Source organism: Taurulus bubalis (genome assembly GCF_910589615.1).
Source record: "Taurulus bubalis genome assembly, chromosome: 1".
Taxonomy (NCBI): domain Eukaryota; kingdom Metazoa; phylum Chordata; class Actinopteri; order Perciformes; family Cottidae; genus Taurulus; species Taurulus bubalis.
This window is the reverse complement of record NC_136589.1, coordinates 14,656,822-14,684,066: the sequence shown is the minus strand read 5'-3', so window position 1 is coordinate 14,684,066 and position 27,245 is coordinate 14,656,822. Positions and strand designations below refer to the sequence as shown.

General features: G+C 42.7%; 1 protein-coding gene across 1 annotated transcript; it reads left to right on the top strand.

Moving 5' to 3' along the window:
* Window positions 1–557: 557 nt before the first annotated feature.
* On the top strand, window positions 558–22,799 carry palm1b (paralemmin 1b). Its single transcript, XM_079231576.1, has 6 exons — window positions 558–647; window positions 14,710–14,752; window positions 15,692–15,772; window positions 19,982–20,097; window positions 20,655–20,725; window positions 20,979–22,799. Exons 2-6 carry the CDS (start codon window positions 14,711–14,713, stop codon window positions 21,350–21,352), a joined length of 684 nt encoding a protein of 227 aa, XP_079087702.1. The 5' UTR covers window positions 558–647; window position 14,710; the 3' UTR covers window positions 21,353–22,799.
* The last annotated feature ends 4,446 nt before the right edge of the window (window positions 22,800–27,245 follow it).

The window sequence follows — 27,245 nt, the reverse complement described above, 5'->3', positions numbered from 1 at the left end:
TGGTCCTTTCTCCTTCAGTAGGAGAGCTGGATTTGATCCAAATTCTCGGCTGCACGTATACACTCCTCTTCTGCAGCCCTGAAGCAGACCGCCTGGTTCCTTGGTCGTCATATGATAAGGCTGGAGGAGAGCCAGCGGGGGGCCCAAGTTTGGAGAGGAGGACCTATATCTCAGTCAACGCGCGCAGCCAGGGCCCCCCTTATCTCCACAAGGGAGGGAGGCGTATCCTTTCCCCTCTCCCACTCCCCTTCACATACCTCTCTCTCTCTCTCACCCATACACTAACTACACTACAACCTGCTACAGGCGACGCCCCACCGCCCATGAGAAATCCACTTAGGGCAGAGCCGAGTGCGCTGTGCGTCCTTTTCGCTCGAGAGGAAATCATTGGGGTCTTATTATTGTCGGGCTGCGCGCTCACGCTGCCCACGGCATCACCTCAGCAATAGCAGAAGGGGTGCCAGCCAGAAGAAGAAGAAGAAGAGGAGAAAGAGGAGGAGGAGGAGGAGAAGGAGGAGGAGGAGAAGGAGGAGGAGGAGGAGGGGGAGAGAGGAAGGGGTGTTAGCGTATTCCGAATTGACGCTCAGAAATAAACAGCCTGTTTTGGAAGACGCCCGTGGCGGGAAGGGAAAGGGATCTGCAACTGAGTAAGTCGTGATTTACAGTGTTTTCCTGAAGATGACCTGCTTTTTGGTGGCTTGTGCAGCGGCGCAATATTTAAGCCTCCAGCCCCGGCAGCATCCTTTTAGCTCGGGCTGGAGGCATGGCAGAGCGGGACGGAGGGATGGAGACGAGGTGTGTGTGTGTGTGTGTGTGTGTGTGTGTGTGTGTGTGTGTGTGTGTGTGTGTGTGTGTGTGTGTATGTGTGAATAAACAAGGACACTATTGCTGGTGTCATTCTGCACTGGTGAAATTCCTATCTGTAAACACGGCCGCTGCACTGTAATATGAGGTAACAACTATGTAATCACGAGAGGCGCAGCATCCTTCAAGAGACATGAATGCAAATTCGAGATAACACGAGCTCACAATAAAGTCACGCGCTGGTTTGCGGGTAAAAAATAGAAGAAGAAAAAAAGAAGAAGCTGCATGATCATGTCACGTCAAAAGCCCTATTCGATGCCCAAGAGGGCCGCTTCACTGTACTGCACTTTAGAGCCGTGACACAGCCAGGCCAAACAGGTGTAACGGGACGACATGTTGACGCGAGTCCTTTGGTAATGCATCATGTTGTATCGATCTGTGTGGCGAGGGGAGCAGAGGCGTTCAGGATGTCTGTTTTTTTGTGCCTCGACGGTGCATTTCTCAGCCCCGCGCACGGCCGTCGCTGCGCGGGCTGAGGGATGCTGACCGGCCCGCGGGCTGTGGAGGAGAGTAACGGGGTGTGTGTTGTGATGTGAGCAGCCTGCTCCAACATGGCGCTCGTGAGCAGAAAAAACCTTGGCCATTACATACTCCTGTTTGGAATTTACACTGTGCAGTGGACCAGGCGGGCGTTTTCTTCTGTGTGTTATTTTTTAGGATAGCAGAGAATGAGAGTGTGCATCCCCCATTTAGCTCAAATTCATTCCAGCTCATGTTGCCACTGGTGATAGAGTTTGGCCCCTCTGTCCTCCCAGAGTATCACATTTTCCTGTGTGTGTGTGTGTGTGTGTGTGTGTGTGTGTGTGTGTGTGTGTGTGTGTGTGTGTGTGTGTGTGTGCGTGTGCGTGTGTGCGTGCGTGCGTGTGTGTGATCTTTCGGTTTCTATTCCAGTCCATGAATAGAACAATATCATTTGGACCGACTCCTAAATTGTTTTACTCCGCTTTCGTGATAGTGTTTGATCACAGCAGGTGACATCAGACAAAAAGTGTGTGTTTTTGTTTGTGTGTGTGTTCTGTCCATTGTTTTGTCCCCTTGGTGTTTAGCCTGTGAACAGACGTCACCGTTGTGTACAAACGTCCTTGTTGACACACACCGCTGTGTTCACGATGATGGAGTCTGCAAACGTAACACACCCATTGCATTTCTGACACCAACTCGTTGTTTTAGTCTTCTTAGCTACACTGACACCTGTTTGAGTGACTCTTCTGTCATGACAGTTCCATCTGAGGTGAATTCAAGCAAAGCATCTCAGTTTGCAATGTCACAAATGCAAGGAATGTGTTTTGATGAAATGATTAGAAATAAAAGTGTTCACCACTGTCAGTATTCTGGCCTGTGTTTACTTTTTAGAAATCTGGCGGAAGAAAAGCACAAGAGAGGACCACATTTCTGATCAAGAGTCAATAAACAAAGTACATTAAGGAGAGATTATAAGATAAGCGACACGACTCTGCACCCTGTTTGTTGTCTGTTCTGTCCCCTGTATAGACCCCCGGCTGTGTGAGCCCAGGGTCTATATCCGGGCGGCCGCTCTGTGTTGTGTCAGCGACTGGCCGCATAGAGCTGACAGCACTTGTCTTGTCCAGCCAATCATCGTGCTGCATTATGAGTCTGGACAGCCACATTTTTGTGCGTCAGGTTTTGTGTGCTTTGTGTGCGCAATTTAGTCTGTCTTTGCTTGTTTGAAAGGAAAAAAAAGATGGTTGGTTTGTGGGTGTGTGTGCGTGTGCGTGTGTGCGTGTGTGTGTGTGTGTGTGTGTGTGTGTGTGTGTGTGTGTGTGTGTGTGTGTGTGTGTGTGTGGTTGTCTCCTGGTCCCAGTAGGATGGATCTGTGTTCATCAATTTAGATAGGGGAAATGGGCTGGCAACCGGAAGGTCATTCATCCTAATCTTGGACTATCAATGAAAAATGAGGTGAAATGTGAATAAGTGACCCTCTTTTCTACCAACCAACTACAGTCAAAGTCCCCAACAGAAGTCCTCTGTGAGCTGAACTGGAAGGAAACTGGTCCTATACTGGAGTGAAAGTGTGAAAGCATTGCCAAAAAGGGCCCATAACTGCCCTGATAAACACAGCTCAACGGGCAAGGCAACAGTTTTGTTGCTGATATTAATGCAAAAATACAACCTAATGCTCACGTACACTACAGTAAAGTCACACATGCAGCCCACACACATTTTTATCTTAACAATGAATCAAATTGCTGCATGCGTGTGGAAGGACAACAAAGCCTCCCGGCAGCTCGTGAAATAGTCACAATTTAGGTTTAGGCAACAAAAAGTAAGGTTTAGGAAAAACGTCATGGATTGGCTTAAAATAGTATACAGTTAGGTTAAGACAATACAGAATAGTGAGTTTGATTGAGGAAAACCATCACAGACGATATGTTAACGCAAAAAATCCTACCATAGGGGCCTTTCTCATTTAGCAGTTTCACATTTCCCCTTCAGGAGATAGTGATCAAACCCATCCCATAAACAACTGTTTGCTAATACGTTCATCATATCATCTTTCAGTAAAAGGCTAAGTAAGACAGTGCTGTGTTCACAGCTTGTTTCCACGGCACCCAAGAAGAAGAAAAAGCGTAAATGCATGTTTAATGAAAATGCCAGGGGGTTAAAGGTAACATCCACATTAAAAGTGACACAAAACTAATACTTTGCTTTCAGCATATCGCGCTACAACCACTTAATGCATGACTGCAATTTGCGAGCATTTCAGTGGCAGAGCTGGTTGGTTCAACACCATTAGCCTCTCGCGGGTTCACATCCTGACCCGCGCGAGTAGCCCCACAGTGATGGATATTGTTAATTATCCTCAATGACCTTACTTTCATTAAGAAACAAGGTATGCAGCGGTTATGAAATCACATCAGCGTGGTATAGTCGAGGAAGATGTATGTACGTGCTTTACGGAAGCCCTTATGGTTACTGTTGTGAGCTGAAAGATGGAAGTGGAAGGTAAAAGTGGGAGTGGAAGTGAAAGCTTTTATACGAGCAACATCTGGGCAGATGTTCGAGATGTGATTTGATAATGCGATGCAATCTGCCTTGGCCTTTCTGCCTCCTTTGTTTTTTTCTCTTTCTATTAATCTCTGCCTCCTCTTTTCTTCCTGGATAGTCACTTTTTATAACTTCTTTTTCCCGACTGTCTCTCATTACAACCCTCCTCCCTGTCCTCCTCCTTGCTGCTTTGTCATGACAGATAAGGCGAGAGAGGATTGTTTTTTTCTCTCTCTCTTCCAAGCAGATGGTCTTTCTTCTGATAAACTGTCATTTTTAGCCACTAAGTCATTTTAATCTCCTAGGGAAATGTGCTGTGTGTGTGTGTGTGTGTGTGTGTGTGTGTGTGTGTGTGTGTGTGTGTGTGTGTGTGTGTGTGTGTGTGTATTTCTGTCTGTGTGTGTGTGTGTCTTATGCACCCCTCCCTAAGCACACCCGTGCGCTCATATGACGGTCATCAGTGTTGTTGCAAAGATGCTATCAAGAGCACTATTGATAAGTAGACTGTAGATAACCTGAAACTAACACCACACACACATTCACATCTGGTTTAAGGGGAAAAGGAGGAGAATGAATGGAAGCTATTGTCCCCTTATAAATGAAGGATAGTTTTATTTTATTTTGTATGTACCCAGAAGAGATTGGACAGAGTGATATTGGACAAACATACTTAGCGTTAGCAATTCCTGAGCCTCTGGAGGGTCTTAAGTATGAATTGGGATCTTGCCATAAGGGAAGGCCCCTATTTGGCCTAATGGTTCCTGTGTTAACATTGAGAGGCTGCTCCAGTAATGCAGGTCCGAAGGCTTCCTCCATCCGGATATATAGAGTAAGCTGATTGACCAGAGAGCACACCGGACACCAGTCTGTAAACACAAAAGCGATGCTGTCAGCAGGTACCTTTGATGCTAATCGATACTTCGAACAACCAACCTATTTAAGCTGCTTTAACTCTCTGAGCTTCTTGAAATATGTGCTATCAAAATGGTCAGGACATTGGGTATTTATTCACCCAAGATGTTTTATTGCATTGCCTGTACGCATTCAAATTAAGGCGTGCGTGAACATTTCCACAAGGGACACATTGTCTCAATGTCGGCCTCTCTTCTGCCGTTTCTCTACCTGTCCACTCGGACTTTCCCACCTACTGCCACTCCTTCCTGCCTTGCAGAAACCCATTTCCTGCCATTCCCATCACCTGTCTCTCCTCGCCCGGCTGCTCAACTGTTCCCCATTTCACTCATTAATCTCCCAGTATGTATATATATATATATATATATATATATATATATATATATATATATATATATATATATATAAACCAGCTCATTTCCACCCACATTTTGCCAGATTGTCCAGTTTGCAACCATTTGTGAGTCGTGCTTTTGGGTTAGAGTTTTCTGTTATTTCTGAGCCGTTGCACGCATTGTAATAAATCCAGTTGCTCTAGTGTTGCTGTGTCGTGAGAAGCAGCAGCAGGGAGACTGAACCCTTGTTGTCAAGATGGCATGTTGTAGAGATACTGTTTTAGTTGCTAAACCAAGTGACAACCACGAGTGCAAAGTGCTGTAATGGGGAGTTCCTCCGATGGCCACGAGAAGCTGGTTTCAAAATAAAAGTCTCTGTTCTGACTTGATTGGCTTCCTTTGTCTCAGGGCTGCAACTAATTATTTTGAGCAATAAATCCTCCAATCATTGTCTTCATTAATCAATTGTGTTTATAAAATGTCAGAAATCTCCATAATCAATTCAAACTGCTGTTTTATTCAACAGTCTAAAACCCGAAACGGTGTTTGCTATCAAACATGACAAGAAAAGGATACAGTCTGCATATTAAAGAAGCCGTAAATTAGACAATATGTCATTTTTGCTTGAAAGATAATCTGTTTAATTGTTCATCAAAGTAGTTGGCACTTTTCAGTCAGTTGAATAATTGACTAACTACTAATTGTTGCAGCTCTACATTGTAGTATGGCTAGCATGCGTATGTCCATCTCCATTGCATTGTTTTTATTATGGTCATAGACCTTTTCAGAGCCTTTGTTTGTTGTCTTCTAGCAGCTTTGTGATGTTGCTCCACACAACCATGCCTTTAAGCCATGCTGGTTATTACCTCTCAATTTATGTCAACTTCTCCTTTCGTGTCCAGAAGCTGCAGGAACTTCTGCCTCTGTTGTCTCTTTGTTGTGATGCAGCTTGTAAAGCAGAACAGGTTGTTCACCAGGCGGGGAGCTAAACGACTGTTATTCCACTCAGGTGTCATGGTTGTCTCCCCTTCCCGTTGCCCAACCGAACACAGACCTAACTGTGACCTCAGAGACGCCATGCCTCTCCGTGCGGTGGCTGCAATCAAGACGCAGCGATCGATTAAAGTGTCACAAGAGCTGCAGACTCCCCGGATGTATAAAAATTAACAAGCAAACAGACTGAACAGATTTGAAGCGTAAAGGTTTACTGTCGTGAAAGTAATGAAGGTTGAGTGCGGTCAAGTGAAGAAATGAGATGAGTCCATGCGGAGGAATAAAGAAGAGAAGAGACGGGACTTACAAAGAGGCCGAACAAGACGGGGGGTTTCTAGAAGGAACTGATAAAGAACTTAAACTATAAATATGGTCCAACAGCGTCTGATGCACCCTTCCCCCACACCGATCTAACACAGGGCTTTACGAGGCTTCATCCAATCACTTGTCACTTTTCCGGACACCAAAAGTCTGACAATCACAGCCACTTGAAGGCATCGTTTTCTCAGGTGTGCACAGCTCACAAAGTAGGCCGGATTTGACCTCTCAAGCTCTCCTCTTCATTCTTTACACAACCACTGTCACGTGTTATGTGGGCAACGTAATGAAGGCCTTCAAGGAGAGATCGGTTGACATTTGAATCATGTTCCACACACCCGCGACACCAAAAGCAGGCATGATTGTTTGCTTGTCAGCTTGGGCTTGAAGATGTCTAGTGTTCGGGTTACACGTGAGGGCCGTGTACAAACCGCTATTTGCCGGTCAGCGTTTCTGGAGCTTGACCGAGGATAGAACACTACAGTAAGGAACTGAGAGGAGAGCCATCTCCTCCTGACCCCCTCATCCCGCCTGTGGATGTTTCACACCATGTATCTCCTCTGTACTGACAGAGCTTTATTTATGGGTGACCTCTTGGGGGGGTCGAAAGAGCTTTGCCCTCTGACCCCCGTAACACTAACATGTGACCTCAGCGAACTTCCTCAAATTTCTATTGACAGTGCACTGTTTACGTTCGGCAGAATTTGTGTTACGCCTCAGATAGAAGGACGTGGAGCTGCATGTGTGATGGGGAACAAGTCGTGGTGTGTGTGCTTACCCGAGACAAGTGTGTGTGTGTGTGTGTGTGTGTGTGTGTGTGTGTGTGTGTGTGTGTGTGTGTGTGTGTGTGTGTATGTGTGGCCTGGGCAAAAGAAAAGGCAGGGAGGAGTGTTGTTGTCCCTGTGCTCTTTTGGCCTGGAAGGAAGCGGTGGAAGTGGGGAGCAGAGAGGAGGAGAAAGAAGTGCCACTCCAACTCAGTGAGTGTGAAGGAGATTTCAGATTAGTTTCCTCTTTTAGACCCTCATAGTTCTCTAATGCCGGGTCTGGCTCATTAAGCTCAAGAGCCATTTTCACAGTGTTTTGCACTGTGTGACCTGACTAGTGTAAGTGAGCAGTATAGTTTATTTTGTCAAAACTGTTGCGTCACTCGGGTGTCCTTTGCCCGTTTATACACTGGTATTTGCTTTTTTAATTCAAGAATAGCTAGAAATCAAGTTCACATCTCGGATTTGTCCAGATTTTAAATAATAGCGCAGCACGTCGTGAGTAATTACTTTTGTCCTTGGGGAGGGGGGGGGGTCTTGCTGTTATGAATTAACACTTGAGTGAACACATTTATCTTCGCAAGGAGGGAAATGTAGAAATAGGTTATTACTGTAGATAACTAGAAGCTATTTTCAAGGTTTTTGTGGTAATTTGTGATATGAATAGTGAATAATGTCATTATTTTTTTTTCTGCTTGGCTTCTTGTCTCGTCTTCATAATGTACCTGTTACTGCAAGTCATCGCCTCTCTGTTCTCTGATTGGTGAACCAGACGGTTTCTAATTGGCCAACAAGCTTTTCAACAGTTCTTCACGTGTGCGGACATTTCAATACATATTTTATATGTTTGCCATAGTCAACCCATAAACATGAACAATACTAATCCTCAGCCTGTCTTCATTTACAGATTCAAAATATTTAAAAACATGTCATTAATAGATACCTTTTTACTTTTTTTTAATTATTCCTCAAACATGTGGACACTGTTGTTATTTTGTTAACATTACTCGAAGTTGTGGATTTAATGGGGACTATTTTCAGCAGCGGATTCAGTGCTTTATAGTGAGTTTTTAAGACAGCAGGATGGTGCCTTTTGGGATTGATTTAAAAGTACAATGCCCAGGTTTATCGTAATAAAGGGACATGTTAACAGCAACAGCGTGGCTCATTAATGTTTAAAATAGTTTTATCACATTTTTGTTTCAATTTTGGTCCCATGAGATTTATTGACGATAACAAAAATCATAAGACTCGTCCTTCAATAACTCCCCTTGTGAAAATGATTATATTCTTGTTTATTTTTGTTCATGTTTTCGTTCATGTCGCTTCGTCTAACATGGTTTGCATCGTTGTAGGTGTCGGGTCGATTCAGATGTTGTGCATTGTTTACTGATGAAGCACAGATCCAAGAAAACCAGCTCTGGAGAAAAATCCTGCTCATCTGAGTGCGTGCGATTGTGGGAGGCCGGATCAGAAGAAATCCAACTCCAGATTGTCGCGGCGTTTTCTTAAAATAATATGAGATTATAGCGACCGACAGAGAGACGCATTATGGATGTGTCCCGCAGTCACACGGTGTGACTGGTCTCATGCACAGATCAGTACAGTGTGTACTTGCTGACCTTTTCACTTCCAGACTGTAAATAATGAATACAATGTTTCTTAACCGACATTTCGGAACACATTAGTGCGATTGGATGTAACATACTTGGTTCCTTGTGTTGAATGTTTTAGTTGCCGCAAGGACACTCATTTTTGTAAAAAAATGGACAGAAAACCATTGCTTCTCACCATAGGCTTTTCAGCCCCATTCTCCCCCAGGTTCCCCGAGCCCATTTTTCGCAACAAAGAAAATCTTGTTTTTAAAAACGAAAATGTATCTCTGCAACCACATGGTTTATTAACTTCATTTAAATTGCTACAATACAGCAACCCTTGTGAGAAGATATAGATGGTTTAAAAGAAAATTAAAGTAACCGTTAAGTTTAAGTACTTACGTGAACTTGCCACAGCAACCGTAACGTTTCACTAAACTCGTGATAAGTATCCCTTACAACGTTGGATTTCACTAACAGACACATCCACGTAACTGTATGGGCTTGTGGGAGTCTAACAAAGCAATATATATATATATATATATATATATATATATATATATATCCTTATCAACCTTATATCAGTAGTAAAACGGCCAGAGGTTGGTGTTTTTTCTCTCCAGCGGATGTTTCTGAGTGCTGAGGCCTCCCTGGTCCGCGGATGTTTCATCATACAGCAAGTGCGGAAGCTGATGAACAGTTTGCTACCCAGCATGCCCAAATCGGCCAATGGTTTGCCATAAAATAAGTAATTTTTTAATCGAACGACACGGTTTGTTGACTGAAACTCCTTCCTAACAGGCCAATGCTTTGTTTTATTGTGATTCCGATTCTTTAGGTCCTACTCTTTCCAAAACAGTGTTTTATTAGTATGTGGGCTGTTGTTAAGGCCCTCAACCATACCGTTTAAAAAAACTCAGGGACCACTCAAGGAGGCATTTTTGGTGAATCTGGCTCATAATCATGCTAGATGTTCATAGTAATGATCAAAATATGGTATACAAGTAATTTCGCAGAAAATAAAATAAAAATTCGCTGAAAAATTCTGAAGAAAATCATATAAAATAACACAAGTATTGGAACTCATTTGGGGGTTCATACGACTACTTGAACATGGGGACCAAGATGTACAGAAGGAAAAGCATGCTTAAAAGGTTTTAAAGCAGTGGTTCTCAAACTGTGGGGCGCACCCCTCTAGTGGGATGCAGAGGTATTATTTATTTATAAACCTGTATTAATCCAACAGTGGGTAAATCATTCTCTGCATTTTCCCATCATAGTAGTTAAGGAGCACTGGGCTGCTGTGAAGCACCTGGGGAGCAACTGGGGTTCAGAGTCTTGCTAAAAAATCTTGCTAAAATATTCAGCATGGACCATTTTGTCACAATTTTGTTGGGGTGGTGGGGCATGGACATTTTTCTTCCTCCAAAGTGGGGCGTGCCAAAAAAAGTTTGAGAACCACTGCTTAGAGAGAGGACAGTTTTAAATCCATGTTGGCTTTTAGGTCATCATGATCTCCCTAAACAAATAAGCTCAACAGGATTATCATTCATTGAGCGCCTTGGACAGGAAGATAGTCACTTTTAGGGCATTTCAGGCCAGATAGGGAGAGTGTGCAAAGTGACTGCTAGTGCCAGAGGACCGTGATGCTATTAGAAGAGGCTGCTGGTTGCTCTATGCAGGAACGTAATGTGTTCCTGGAAATGCTACAGCAGCAGTGCACTCAACAAGGAATAGGACTGGTCATTAGTCCGTTTTTTCCCCCTGACTTCTCCTGCCCTGCACCGGCCTTGAGATATTGACAAGAAACATCCCTGGTTTTAGTTTGTTATTTGTATGCAGACTGCCAGAGAAGAGGGCTTTCTCCCTCAGTGCTGTTGATATTACATGTATCTGTCTCAATATGTTTCTGCTGGCCCGTCTGTGAGCGGCTCCCTGGATGTCTTCTTTTCTCGGTCATAAATGTAATTACTCTTCTAACCCATGCTGCACAGATGCTTGTCTTTGAGTCTGCTTTCCTTTCCCATTGTTTGTCCATAATTTATGAGGGAGGCGGCAAGACGCGAGCCTGTGATGTTCCGACAAGGTGGTTCACATCTTTCTCCCCCAATGCACCTTAAAAGATGCATTACAGCTGTAGGCCAGAGGTTACAGAAGCAGGGCTGTATGGGTTTGAGGGACAAGCTTTGATTGAACATCTGAGCACTGATCTATCAGTTGGTCAGTGGACATCTGTTGTTCACTTTGGCACGAGCTGGGTAGTTTTGATCGTAACTCACAGACCCACACAGCTGTTTTTACACTGTTGTTGAGGGTTGATTGTTTTGAGATACAGCGTTTTATGTTTTGGCATCCCAGAGCACCAAAGCCGTCAGATTTTTACTCTCAAAAAACATATTTTTTGAGCAGATAATTCCTAATTTGAATCTCACTTTTGATTTGACAAAGTAGTCTTAACTCAAGATCAACTAACTAAAACTCATCAGCGATACAGTTTGCAAAATTTTCATGGAGATGAGTCATGCTGTGATCTGTGGAGCTAGTCAGGGGATAGCAGCTAAAACAGGCGATAGCGTTGGAAAAAGCTTGTAAGTCAACTAGGGCCGCAACAACGAATCGATAAAATCGCTAAAGTTTGATTATCAAAAGAGTTGGCAACGAATTTCATTATTGATTCGTTGTGTCGCGCGATTATTACGCCAGTCAATAAGTCGCCGAGGAAAAAAAAGAGCGGAGCAGAGCAACTGGCCGGCCAGCGTTTCTGAGATTGGAGTGAGACACGAGAAAAGCTGAGGTTGAGATCTTCGCAATAAAACATCTTTGATGTGTCGAGTCTTGGCCAATCAGCGTTAAGATGTCTACAGCGTCTTCATCCACTTGTTTTTAATGGAAGCTAGTCAGCTTGCTATCACGTTAGCTAACGTGTTTGGGTTGTGTATTGTCGTTAAAGTTACTTCATGTTCCGCTACAGTTCAGTCTTGCTTGGAAAAAAACGTAACGTGATGAAACATGCCGTCACCCCCCGGTCTGGTTCAGTTCACCAGTCACTCGTTAACGTTAAACCGGCACACTGGTGGATCTGGCTGCAGGTTGTTTTTTTTACTCAAAGTAAATGAAGCAAATCACATAGTTGGGCTTAGCCAACAATGTGATTTTGTGGTCATAAGAGGCCCAGATATTGATCAGATGATGCGAATGAAAGAGTTTAAGGAAGAGGACGCTCTATATGCAGCGCAGCTTGATGCAGGGCGGAGACGAAGTGGAGCTGGACCTGAAGCTGTAGGTCAAAACAGACGTGAAAGGAGCAGTACAGCTTACCACTGTCCCAGTATTTCATACATATTGATAAAGCAGGGTATGCTAAATGCAGCCTCTGCTCCAAGGAGATTACTACAGTAAAAAGGGCTCACATTTGGCAGATGTAAAGCATATATTTTTGTGTTAGTCCTTTTTTATTTGATTTTTTTAATTAACAGCACAGGGATGTTCAAGGAGCAACCTGTTTGTGCACTTTCTGAAGATGTTTTGCACTGTGAATTTGCACTGTCATTTCTGTTTTTGAATAAAGGGTTGGAAATTATTGCTTGTTTGTTTTTAGTTTGTTTTTCTTCAATTCATCGAAAAATGTATCCATAGATTAATCGATTATCAAAATAATCGTTAGTTGCAGCCCTAAAGTCAACCACCGTTTCCCAAAATCAGGAAAGAACATTTTGTTGATTTTTGACTATTTTGTTGAGGCAAATATCTCATATAATTGCTTTGAGTCAAGACTAAATTTAACACCAATGGATATTAAAAGTTTGTCTTATTTTCTTAAAAATGGTTGAAGAAAAATAACATGTATATGGTCTCCAATTAGATGTTCATAGATGCTGATTGGCTTTGGAACAGAATTTTGTTTCATTACAATGACAAATTAGTAGCTTGGAAATATTAGGTTAAGTTGACTGAAGACTTTTGCTCATGTATAATTCACATGCAAATAAATCGTCTGTGAACTGATAAACCTGTTAATATGAAATAGTGTTAAAAATCACAAAAAGTTAGAAATTAAGAAAATGCAAGAACCTTGTGACATTTACTCTGTGTCAGACGTAACTCTCTTATTGGGACATTTTGCTGTCACCAATACACTTTTGAGTAGCGTGAACAAAATGTGATTTATAAACTGTTTTCTTTTTTCATGAGGGGGTACCCTGCATTTTTCACAACTGATGTTTCCAACAGCGGTTATTCATTAAAATAATATAAAAACCTGTCATAGCTGTGTTCTGCCTCGTCTCAGCTGATGCTCACGGTGACCTCTCTCGGGTCAGGGTGGCGGTTCCAGGCCTCCTTCATACCACCGATGAACTGATCCAGATGCTCAGTCAGCTAGCGGGTGTGTGTGTGTGTGTGGTTTTCCCTTTTCCCCATATGATGGTGATGTGGTTTTGATGTAAGAACAGAGATCAGTTGGGGGTTTGAATGAGTGCATTAATTCAGCATGTCACAAAGCATCCTCCCATAATAAACCCTGGAGGTGTTTGTGAGTCATACAGCTTCCTGTGATTGGAGAGTGTGGACTCACATGCATGACCAAATATGTATGCCTCTTTATGTTTTAAGAGGAGCCATTGTTGCTGCATTGCATGCTTTTGCGCGGTCGCAAGGGCAAGATAGAAATAATGTCCTCGATTGATTTGTTCACAATCCGAGCTTTGTTATTATTAATTTGGTGAAATGATGCAAACAAACTCACAGTAACAGTGGGCGTCCTGGCCACTCGTCAGGAGGAGTGACACGATCAAATGGTTTTAACACATTTTACTGGCTCTGCAGGGTGGGTGTGGAGCTGTGTAGTGGAGTTGTGTCATAGTTGTTTCGTAAGAGTTTGGTGTGGACCAGTGCAGAGGGTTCAAAACCCCATATGTGCTGTGATACAGTGATTCAGTTTGGGCTGGAAAAGGCGCCCTGCTGGTATGATGTTGCAGCGGCTTCGTGTGCTTCCTCAGCCACCTCCAATCTGTGGAAAGAGTGTCTTCACACATTATTGTCACACACTGTTTAGCGGCTCTTATCATGACAAAAATAATTAAATCAATGTAAAGGTAACATGTGTCATCCCTAATGGTTCTATATGAGTCATATGTTCCCCTCAACTAACTTCATCAAGTGAACAAGACGATCTCAACCATGCTTGAAAGAGTAATGTTTCATAAAACGAACGTCATCATGCATTGATTCAAATGATCCATGTGTCTTAAACTATACTCATTGAGGATTATTTTGCATTTGATTCTCAAGTTATCGATGGATCTTTTGGTCTATCTTTTGATATATAAAATGGCAGAAAAAAATGTTTAAAAAAAGTAAAACAACAGTAAATACCCCTCTCCAAAGCTGTAATGAAAGTAACACCCCTGTAAATAAATTATTGGTTAATTTTATATAGGAATGTCATTTAATTTCCTATTATAAAAACATCTTATCGAGAGATGAAGTCACCTATTAACTACAGGTAAAACAATACAACTTGATGTCAGATTTGTGATGTTTGAGGGAGCTGCACTGTTATAGCTCTGTCCCGTCTCAGAAGAGCAACAAGTGCCTCAGCTGTGCATCCGTCCATCCTACATCCCGGAGCTCATGATCTGGAACCCATTAGAGCAGGAATCTCCAGCAGCGCCCTGCTAGCACATTAGCATGCCTTCCCTGGCTCTCCCTAACAGGAAAGAGACACTGATTTAGTGCGAGCAGACAGATATTTAACCTCAGTCACCGGGGGAAGCCTCTGGAAGGTAAATGGCTGCTGAGCAAACGCGAGGAACGTTGTTTGTCACTGTGTGTCATGTCTGATGTCAGCGGTCATGTGGTTGAATATCTCTCTCTCTCTCTCTCTCTCTCTCTCTCTCTCTCTCTCTCTCTCTCTTTCTTAAGGATGGCTGAGGTGTCCCAAGAGGAGAAACTCCAGGCCATCGCTGTAAGTTATTTGTGTCTGTCTCGTCCTTTCTCTCTCTTGTATACACACACACATACACACACACACACACACACGCACACAGAGAGAGTGCACGTCAGGACACACTGATGGCTGTAGTAACAGCAAATCATTGCTGCTTGTCAGGATCTGACCGCCCGCCTTAATGACTCAACCTTTTAGATCCCATATCCCTCGACCATTAAGGACATGGAGAGCTAATGCAGCGGCTCTCAGCATCTCTCTTCCCTCGCTCTATTAGTTTCATCCTCTCTCCCTCTCCCTCTCTCTCTCTCCCTCTCTCTCTCTCTCTCTCTCTCTCTTTGTCTTTTCTGACAAACAACATCTATAGATTCTCTGCCCAGTGTAATTATGTTTGTTGAGATATACATCTACACAAACCGTTGAGAATCAATGGCAGACAATGTTACCGATGCACGTTTAAATTTGTTTTTGTGAGCGGTTTTAGAAAAGAATTGCACAACAATGTATTCTGAATCTGCTGAAACGTCAACACTTTGAGATATCCGTCCAGGTACTTCATGCAGTATGATGAATACACCTTCTGATATCAACGTTAGGATCGCAAAACAAATCAATATCAGTTCAATTCTTATCAAAATTTCAGACATTTTTTCCGAAAATTTACTTGTGACATGTGCCTATAAACATACAGCACATATACGGTAACTGTACACCGACTTTCCGCTCATTCTCTCTCACTCTTTTCAGAAACACTAGCAATAAACATTAACTGACACATAGTGTACTCAGTCATCAAAAGTTGCCATTAATACAGGCGGACATGTTTTCCTGTCAGTTTCAGTTCCAATACTTCATTTAGGACACAAATAAACATTGATGTTCTGTGCACTTGCACAGTAATGATGATATGTGTCGGTGCGTGTTTGTGTGCGTGTGTGTGTGTGTGTGCTGTAACAGGACAAAAGGAAGAGGCAGACAGAGATTGAAAACAAGAGGAGGCAGCTGGATGATGACCGACGACAACTCCAGCATCTCAAGGTACACACACAAACACACACACTCCCACTCCCACATGCAAACACATGCTCACCTTTTGCATGTGGCCTATTTGTACTATTGCACTTGTAAGAATAATTTTGCTTGCTTATTTGAAAATACAACTTTAAAAAGAAACAGGTGAAAACAGGTTTGCTAATGTTTGGAAGTGACTGAGTTTGTTAGCTCCAGCCCAGTCAGGGGGGTTGTGATGTTCTTCTTTATTGCAACCTTGCATTGTGTTTTTTTTAATCAGGCAGTTTACAACAAACACAATTAAACACTGGGATGTTCTCACAGGGAAAATTGTGGATCTGAGACCAATAAAGTTGCACCATATTGAGCTTTGATCACCACAGAGGACACAATCATAGAGTCCAGATTTGTGCACCGCGTGCTGAAAGGAGGGTGCAGGGATTTGAGACATGTTTCCAGTTTAGCTGTTATTTCCCTCGTTCTAGGGTCCCGGAATTTAAATGTGAACATTGTACAAACCAGTTTCTTTTTCTAGCCCATCCTGTTTGGATTAGGTACAAATGCAGTATAGGGTCCGGCAACCTTTTTGATATGAGGTGCCAATGTTACATTTTCTTGTTAATTAATGAGCCATATTTAGCATGAAGTTAAATTATGACAGCGCATCAACATTGTAATGTTCGTCCATCCATTGGCAAAGTGCATGGCATCATTTTTCTCCCATGATCAGGACATTGTAATTACAAATGAGAGCACTATGTAAGAAGGCCGGCCATCCTTATGAAAACATCCATTAGATTTGAAATCATTAAACCTCCCAACCCTCCATTAATTCTGTGAAGAAGCCAACGAGTACTGGCCAATCAGCTCCGTATTTGACATCCTCTGAGAACACTCCAATCCCACACTGATAAGATGAGTGTATTTATGAATACAACTCTTTCCAGGAGGTAACCTGAACCGTTACATGCCTTTTCAGAGCCTGAACCGAGCTCAATGTGTGAGTGTTACACTGCGGCCAAATGACCAAATCAGCAACTCCTTTTAAATCTATCAGTCCCACATAGTGAAATACTCCCCGACCGCTGCTGTCACGGAATGTTCAGAATGGACCGCAGATAACACCAGCAGCTCCTTCACATGTGGTTTATACGCACACACACACACACACACATACACACACACACACACACTCCCTAAAAAACACATTCAAATCTGCGTGCAAGTGGATACACACTCATAACATCAGAGCCAAGGCTTTTGTCAGTGTATGTGTCAGCACTATCAAAGCTATTTCAGCCCCAGACAATTGGGCAGGTCACAGATACGAGTGAAAGGTTGCGGCGTGTGTGTGCCCGCGCAGACGCGTGTGTTTGTGGCAATAGTGCCTGTGACCTGTGCCGCTGCCCAAGTTTGCGCCTTTGTGTGTGTGAGTAGGTGTGTAGGTGTATGTGTGTGTGTGTGTGTGTGTGTGTGTGTGTGTGTGTGTGTGTGTGTGTGTGTGTGTGTGTGTGTGTGTGTGTGTGTGTGTGTGTGTGTGTGTGTGTGGCTTCATGAAAGAACACAAAAAGCCTCAGACAATGCAGAGGGATTTGGCAGAGGAAACAGATTTTTGTCCCACTCCCACCAACAGGAAAGGGTTCCTACACCCACCGCACCCCGCTTTCGTCTCACACACACACACACACACACACACACACACACACACACACACATACACACACATACACACAGAGGGGAAGTGTAATCATGCTGTACAGGAGCATTAGAAGGCTCTTTGTGCAAACCACAGCATGTATTGCTTTTTCCAGAGGCGGCTTTCATGTGGAAAACCCAATAAATGTCTCCATTTACACACCACCTTTTTTATATGGGTGTACCTGCCCCACTGTTAAATCACACGAATACAGGATCATACACACACATGTGCAAACACACACACACACACACACACTCTCACAGTGCAGACGGAATGGCGAGATGAACTAATGCAATGTTGTTAACACAGAAAGCATTGATAGGAGTTCTGTTTTTAATTAGGCAGCCATGGCAGTTATGATTATGCATGCAGCAGCTGGCAGTCTCTTTAAATACAGCCTCTGCATGACAACATGCTTCGAATATGTGAAACGTGCGGTTTATAGGGGAGCATATGTAAAGCAATGCCCCAAAAGGAAATAACATAAGCCAGGCTAGCTGTTTCCCCATTACCAATGTGTATGCTAACCTAAGCTATGCTAACCATCTCCTGGCTGTAGTATATTTACCGTGGAGCCCTCATTTAGCTAACACCAAGAAAGCTTTTTCCCCAAAATGGTGAACTATTCTTAAACAAGTTTTAAAGGAAGACAATAGTTGATTATATAATTATTATTACTTGGGATGAAATCAATTACTTTTGGAGAAACTGACATTTTGGGATTACAATTTATATAGAAGGAAAGATGCTAAAATAATTTAGCTATAAAGCTCTTTTCCCTACAGCTGCTCAGTACATTTGGAGGTGTGTGTGTGTGTGTGTGTGTGTGTGTGTGTGTGTGTGTGTGTGTGTGTGTGTGTGTGTGTGTGTGTGTATCACAGTTCCGCCCTTTGTCTGCTACGTTAGCAGCTTTTACTCCAATGAACAATGGAGAGAGACATAACTTCAGTGGCTTTACAACTGGTGTGTGTGTGTGTGTGTGTGTGTGTGTGTGTGTGTGTGTGTGTGTGTGTGTGTGTGTGTGTGTGTGTGTGTGTGTGTACGTGCGCGCGTGAACATGAGTGAGTACATTACGTGATGGCGGGCGTTGGGGTAGTAGGGTGGGGCGAGAGAGTGAGGAAGATTGAGAGAGTAGAGAGAGAAAGGGAAACAGTGTAAGATCCAGCGCCCTAGAGACCATGCCGGGTATGAAGAGTGTTGAGTTACACCGTGAGAGCGTGTGTGCTGTAAAGCTCTGCTGAGCTGGATGTCTGGAGCTGAGTTACTCAACGGGGAAAGTAAGAGTGGAAACAGAACAACAGGCCCTGTAACACACACAAACAGATGCACCCTGGCATGTACAACCTCACCCAGAATCACATGCACAGACCACAAAGTTCATGAACTTTATGATGGTTACAGATGCATACAAGAGAAAAGGAATGGGCGGGCGTCGAGTCAGAGAGGAAGAAGAAAGAAGAAAAAAACGGGGTTTTTGCTGGAGAAATTCTTGTTGCATCACTGGAGAGGAATTCACATCAAGCTCAGGTCCAGATTTTCAGCCCAACTAGTGAAAGCGAGAGCTTTTTCTAAAAATGTTCCGTATTGGCCAAGCAGGGTTGAATTGTGCTGCACGGTCTAACAGCTGCTAGTAAGACACACTGTTGTATTTTCATCCAAGCATGCCAAGTATTTGCTTTGATTCAAGCTTATCTACAGGAGGGAATGTGCATGGGGGGGGGGGGTGGAAGGGCAAGGATACAGGGATGTTTGGAAATAGATAGAGGAAATATACAGACTGGGGAAGAGATGAGGAAGTGGAAGGTAAGAGAATATTAAAGTGAAAAAATCCACTTTAGAACAGAGGCTACATTTTATTCCCATGTCGTGCTTCATCATAATACATACGGGGGTATTTAATTATCTTGTAAAATTACCTTTCCAGTAATTATAATGAGACTAAATGTTTACAATCAGTACATTTAGGTCACAGTCGGTGCTCTCAACTCGCCCGTAAAGATGTCGGATGCACTTTAGGATTGGAACTATTTTGTCTTTGATCTTGATTTCTAATCCCATGCTCGATTGATTATAGGAGGAGTGCCCCATAGTTTGGGTCTTTTTCTGGCCACGTGCCACAGTCCACTTGGCACCAACCAGTTGGCAGCAGTTGAAGTGTGTGACAGAATCAGTGAGTGGCAGCAGTCAGCAGAGGAGCGCTGGACGCAGTCGCTGGTAGATATTTGTTGTAGATTAGCGAAAGGATTTGTCAAAATAACACTAATCTCTTCCAATTGAGAATGTGCCGCATTTTGTGGCGATTCAAGTTCTGCTAATGAATTCATCCGCTGCTCCTGATGAAGGAAACATGATTATTAAATGCCCTCGGCCTGCTCATGCTCTTTTCATCATATAGCTGTCGTACACACTCATACACATCCATCATGTTTTCTTCTTTTTGCCACAAAATGAAAAAGATCATCATTCTCTTATAGCTAATGCTTTGCCTCCGTGTTCATTCTCAACAACATGTCAGTATTTGTGATGTCCTCTTGCAGTCGAAGGCCCTGAGGGAGCGCTGGTTGTTAGATGGAGCTCCGGCGGAGGAGGAGACTCAGAACCGTCTGCATGAGGACGAGGTGAAGACCAAACTGCTGGAGCAGGTCATCCTCAGGTCAGAATGAAAAAAAATTGTCCAGACAATTGTTTTATCTGCAAGTGAACCAGTCAAATATGTGTTTGTCATGGTCAAAAACTGTCGGCATGCGTCACGTGAGGGTTGTGCATTGCTTTACAGGTGATGTCGTTCAAATTGAGTATCCAGCAATTGGTCATTGAAACCATAAATTATTGTGATTTATTTATTTGCATAGCGTTTGCAAAAAGAAACCTGATTCCAGTCTGTAGTGCCATGTCTAAGCATCAGTATGGTTTATACATAAGTCAGTATTTTTGTCCATTTTAATAATGCCTTAGATTGTCAAATAGTGGAAAGACACTGAGGCTATCATGTTCAGCTATATAAAATATTAAAGGGTCATATTTTTCATCTACTCAAAGGTTGCTATACGTGCAACATATAAGTCTCTGTGACATGGAGTGAATTGCAGATTTTTTTCAATCAGTGTGTGTGTGTGTGTGTGTGTGTGTGTGTGTGTGTGTGTGTGTGTGTGTGTGTGTGTGTGTGTGTGTGTGTGTGTGTGTGTGTGTGTGTGTGTGTTTCTGAGCCAGGCTGGAGCAAGAGATTGAAGAACTGGAGACAGACCCTCCAGCCAATAAGGGTGTGGCCAAAGAAAATGGAGGTAAGTTCAGTACCCATGGCAACATATGATCACACGGGAAACCATAGCAACACAGCCTGGGTACCTATGTCGGAAAGAGAAAGCGAGCCAATAACGGCGTCTTCATTTGCTCTATTAAATTGCTCCTCTCCTCCGGAGGTCATTAAAACAATATTTCCTTTCTTTCTTCATCGCTATGACTTTCCCCCTCTGACAACCTCCTTCCCTTTCGCTCTCCCCTCACCTCTCAATGACACTCTGGTGCCCCCTCTAGGTGAGAATGGAATAGTGCTGGGCTCAGGTCAGACCCCCAAGAGAGAGGTGACAGGGATCGAGGCCAAGCTGCTTGGTCCCAGTCCCGACCAAGCCAGTGCAGACAACCCCGTCACCCTGGTGTTCATGGGCTACAAAACCGTGGAGGAGGAGCAGGAGTCCCGTGCGGCGATGGAGGGCGTCGACGGCAACGTCAAGGCCGAGTTCGTCATGATCGAGGATGGCGAAGGGAAGGCCGGAGGGGAGGCGGCCACGGAGGAGCAGGCCCCGCCCAACGGGAGCATGGCGGATGAAGAAAAGGCCAACGGGGGCGGGGAGGATGGAGAGAAGGAAAAGGAGAAGAAACAGACCTGCAAGTGCTGCACGGTCATGTGAGCTGTGTGTGTGTGTGTGTGTGTGTGTGTGTGTGTGTGTGTGTGTGTGTGTGTGTGTGTGTGTGTGTGTGTGTGTGTGTGCGTGTGTGAGGTGTGAGGGTGAAGGTGTGGGTTAGTACACACCTGCACCTGTGCAGGCATGTGTGCTATGGCATGGGTCTGTATTTGCAGATGTGTGTAACTTTGTGTGTGTGTGTGTGTGTGTGTGTGTGTGTGTGTGTGTGTGTGTGTGTGTGTGTGTGTGTGTGTGTGTGTGTGTGTGTGTGTGTGTGTGTGTGTGTGTCGGGACTGGGGGGAAAAAAAAATCCGAAGTACAGTTACACCACCAATAGACCAACAATGAGAGCCAATACAAGCTCCAGCTACTACAACAAGAACCACAAAGACTCATAAGTACACTTTGCTCTGTATACTTTCTCTGATATGTATTTGACTTTTGATTTCTATTGATATTTTTCTATTTTTCTGTCTTGACATTTATATTGTATTCAGTATGTATATCTTTATTATGGGACTGTGTACTGTAAGTTCATTGTTATTATTGTTGGGGGGAAAAAGAAGATGTATTTGCTCTCTGGATTGTACTGCTACACCGACTGGGGGAAATCTGGAAACGTCAAATCATTTAAGTCAAAACACTAAACTATGAAGGGCACAGATACTTTAAAAAATATATATATACAGTATATATTCATCTGTGTCGGCAACTATTTATCGGTCAATTTCATATTGCAATATTGTCTAAGATATTATTTTAAATAGTATTTTAATATATTGATATGAAATTATGTTTTATACAAGGTATTTATTGTTTTTGGTCCTCTATATCATCTCCAACCATTAACTGCATGTAAGCTTGTGAGCACTACCAGAATGGCGTTACGATCATAACAAGTGTCCGTGCTTCCTCAGCCTCATACGTGCTCATATCTTTATAGTCACACACGTCTTTCTGTCAGTAGCAGTTTACGAAAAATTGGCAATTTTAGAGATGTGCATTCAGCGTCAAAATAAATCTACAGCACGGAGATTAGAACAGCGGCCATATTGCCAACCGCATTAGCTTCTCATAGATACTATATGTGACACATGTACATGAAGATCACAGCTTTTTGTATTTTTGAAATAAGATGGATACTACTTTATGATCAATGGAGTCATGGCGAATCATAACCGCACCGATTAGACATGCTTAAAATAATTTAGTTCTCACAACATGTAGAGTCAATGTGAATCTTATGAGTAGCACTGCATGAAGCCTTGCAACTGTTTTGACTTGTCTTGTCACTTGTTCGGTCTTAATTATACTCTATCACGTTCACATGAATGTAAATCAATCCAGGGGTTAAATTGGGATTAGTTATACCATGACGAGTGGAGGGCTTGCTCAGTTCACAGTAAAAAAAAAAAGCTTTTTGTCTCTTTATGAACCAAATAAAAATCGGATGATATACTATAATTTCACTGTCTGTTGGTCGGCTGCTGGTTTGTGTCCTGCTCGCTCCCAGTTTAACCCCTGACTCTTTGTCTGTAGACGCCGGCCTGACAGCGCTCGAATAGATTTGCAGCAAAAGGAAGATTTGGGGCCATTTTAATTTATTTCTCTAATAATAGTAATAATAATATGCTCAAGGGACCTTGAATCTTAAGTCTAAAAACACAATATAAAGAATTTGTTTGTGCCCAGGTCCCCACGCTTTTTTTGTTGCAATTATTGTATAAGAAACAGGCCTTATTCTAGAAGAAAAAACAGTCCAACCATTTTTTTTAAAGTGCAGGATGCAAGCAAGCTAAACCGTAAATGTACACGATTAAAAGGCCTGAAAGACAATTTAAAATACACTTTGGCCCCAGTTCACTCATTTGTTTTACAGACAGTATAGAGGCCATTCACGTTCTGGGTCGGTGATGCTATGACACCAATGCTTCCACTACTCCCACCCCATCACCCCGCTAAGGCTCATCCACGTCTCTGATTCACCCACACACCATCACCATCATCATCCTCATCGTCACACACACACTGGCCCGCCGCCTATGCTTGGAGACACGCGGCTCAAAAATCTCTAAAGTTGGTGCTACTCCTGGGTCTTGTGACTCGTCGAACACTCTCCATCCACCAACTGCCCTTCAGCTCTCCCTCCCTCTGTCTTACTCAACCCGCTGGTGAGGGGGATTGTGGGGATCTACTGCCTCCTGGATCCGTTGAATAAGAGTCTTTTCGCAACCATCAGTGCCGGATGCATTATCTCATGTCCCGCCTACATTTACCGCCAGAGAAATGATCCCTTCTCACATTCCAAAAGAAAGGTCAACGGGCGCGGACAGATGAATTATAGTCTCTGCTTTCCGTATGTACAGTTCCACTGTATTTGTACAACTTGCCCCTTTCAATATTGACTCGTTTTGCTTTCCTATGGCCTCTTTGCGAGGCGGTATATTGTATTTGATGTGTGTATTTCTTTTTCTTTTTTTAAGATGACTATTGTTGGTGCCTTTGTCAGGTTCAGTTGGTTGGATTTGTCGATCTGCAGCCATTTTTAGACCAGGGTTTTTCCTGCTCTGCTCCCGGTCATGATGACCCAATGGAAACACTGCCTTCTACTCTGGAGGGGTACAACACAACTATGGTAGAATATTATTCTCATTTTTCCTCACGATAACTATAAATAAATGCAGCTCAGATGATCGGTAATATGCAGTCTACTGTTGGTGTCTTGGAGAAGAAGAAAAAACGTTGTAACCTGTTGATTCTATTGTAACAGACGGATTACCTTTTTTATTCCACACAAATTTATCAAAAGCCAAACTATACATTTTTTTGGGGATACAAACTGTATGTGCAGTGTATACACATGTGTGGGTATCTATATGCATATGTATACATAGAAATACATGTAACTTTGTTGAGCTTAAAGCTTTGTTTAATTGTGGGTTCCCTGGGACAGCAGCAGAAAAAGCAACCTTGTGTTAGACCAATGCCTGTTCATCTATTCTGTGGTCGTCTCAATGTTTAATCTTGAATAAAACTACTGTTTGTTTACAGCAAGTCAGATAAGTGTGTATGTAATCAACTAAACATATACACACATAGAAGGGTGCATCTAAGTAATGGTTAATGGTGTGTGTGGTTGCGGCATCTCTGCTGATGGAGACAGATGGACGACCTTCTGTGGGAATGCAACTGTCTGTTAAAGAAAAATTAAGGAAAATAATTGTGTGTAATTGTAATCGTAATTGAAAATAGCACATGTATGGGGAACGAATCATTGTACAGTGAGGTGGGATTTGAAGAGAGATGTTAAAGATGAGAAACATGACATAGAGTTATAAAGAGCAGATCCACCGGTGGTAATGAGCATAAATGGCCTTGGATAGTCTATGTAGTGCATTACCCAAAATATGCCACTAGAGGGCATACTTCTTCTGGAGTGGAAGCTAATCCTGTTACAGAATTGTCAAATATACTGTGAAATAGGGAGACAAAGGCAGAGGGAGGCATTTAAACAGGGCATTCATCAGATGGAGGTCAGGTATGCACTATTCAACTAACAATAATGATACCGCTTTATGCTGCAGCAGTTCTGCCCCCAAAAACAACAATTAAAAGATTAATGTGAATGTGGCAGAATCAGTTTGTGGACATATTCCACAAACTGTGGAATGAATGTGGCAGATTCAGTTTGTGGACACATTCTCTGCGATGAGACAGATTGTGCCGTTCAATAGAAGCATAGCAGAGGTGTTCCACATCACGAGACAGATAATTGTTTTAGGCCACATCCCTGACGACGCTTTTCCACGTTCTCACAGACACAACAAGAAAAAGCACATTGGTGGAATATTAAAAAAAAGTCATTGGAAAGAAAAAGGGAGGTGACATTTCTTTCATTTAAAATTACTTTGTAAGGATAAGAAGTCCTGAGAAAGGAATCAGGTCAATAAGATGAGGACAAAGTCTTAGAACATATCAGTAAATTCCTTTCCTCTGTCATAATTTGTTAAAAGTAAACCTCTGCAGTATGAGACACACAAGATGGGCACACAAACAGAAACAATACAACTAATGTTCCTCAAATCCAACCTCATTCACCCCTTTCATTTGCCCAGAATACATGTGGGAACCATGCAGTGACATCGCCATGTCGTCCTTGGTGGTGCAACAGTGTTTCAGCATAAACACACACACACACACACGTATCACCATTACTGTGCACACACACACACACACATCTTATAGACACACATCATCAACTGTCACAAGTTGACACTTTGTGCTGCCGTGGTTATTCACTTGTTTTGGGTTTCTGTTATTTCTTAACTTAACATTTTAGGACAGGCTATATTATTCACTTCTTTCACCTCATGTCCCAAAATAATAATAATAAATAAATTCACAAGCCAGTGTGTATATAAGTGCCTCCCGCTTGTGTTGTGCTGCCCCCTCTGATGATACCAGTGTGTATACCTTTGCCTACTTTTATTGAGCTGTGCATCCTCACTTTAAACTGGTTATGTTGGTGACCTACTTCTGGTTTCTACATAGTAATAGTTGTGTCCTTCTTTCATTGTCATCCCAGAACTCTTTCCTTTCGCATTTTTAAACTATACTGTGTTTCTCTACAGGATACTTTTGACTGTTTGTCGACACAGTATCAGGGGAATTGCCAGCTTGATTGTGTTGTGCCCCACCAAAACCAGTAGTGTTTTTCACACGTTACACTAAGTGGTGATAAACTGAAGGCCGGGCATGCCCTGTATCGGAATACTTCAAACCACCAGCAAATTTGAATGGATCCACAGAGTTTCGGTCATAATGACTACATGTGTCCGGATTTGTTATTCCCCCAACATTCGATGACCAGTGTGGGATGAAGGTTCACCAGTATGCAAACATTAGCTTGACTCTACTCAAGTACTGTGCATTTAAAGTTGAGGTATTTCTTTTTTTTGCAACTTCAACTACATTTCAAGGGCCAATATTGTACTTTTTACTCCACCACATGCATGAGACAACTAAAAGTAAACCTACCTTACAGATGATTTTATATAGAAAACACATGGGCATCTTCTTTAGATATGATCCATTGTAGATTAATCTACTCAATAATATATCAAAGTAGCATTGGTCCCAGCTTCTCAATACATATTCTGATGCTACTTCCATATGACTGCACATTACTTTTTAAATAATACAATACATTGCACTCACACAGGCCATATTTCGGCATGATTTAAGATCATTTCGCTGATTCTGTACTCTTTCTGAGTACTTTTAAACCGGACACAACACCGATGTTGTGGCTTATTTTAAATGCGCCACAAAAGACACTTCCTTGGTTTTCATCTTTGAAGGTGTGTTTATGCTGCTGACTATAAGTATAATCATAAGATTGTATTAGAGCGCGGCTCAATATTGCCGCAACAGCCCCGTCTTCAGGACGAACTGAACATTACTGTTCTTCTTCTTCTTCTTCTTCTTCTTCTTCTTCTTCTTCTTCTTCTTCTTCTTCTTCTTCTTCTTCTTCTTCTTCTTCTTCTTCTTCTTCTTCTTCTTCTTCTTCTTCTTCTTCTTCTTCTTCTTCTTCTTCTTCTTCTTCTTCTTCTTCTTCTTTTATTTCATCAATACGTTGTTTTTCTTTTTCTCACAAATAACCAGGGTATACTCAAACAAACATGACTACTTGATATGATGTTCTGGAAATTTGCCGCGGCCTCCTTTTTTTCTGCTTTTGTCCTTCTATACAAAATGATAGTCGTCTTGTCCAATCACGACTCAAGGAGAAGCTTGTCCCCGCCTACTTTGGGCTCTTGAAAGTGGCTGGACTAATCAGCGCTCGCCCCCGTGTGTTCAGCCATTTTGTAAGAAAATCAAGCAAGTCTGCCGCCCTACC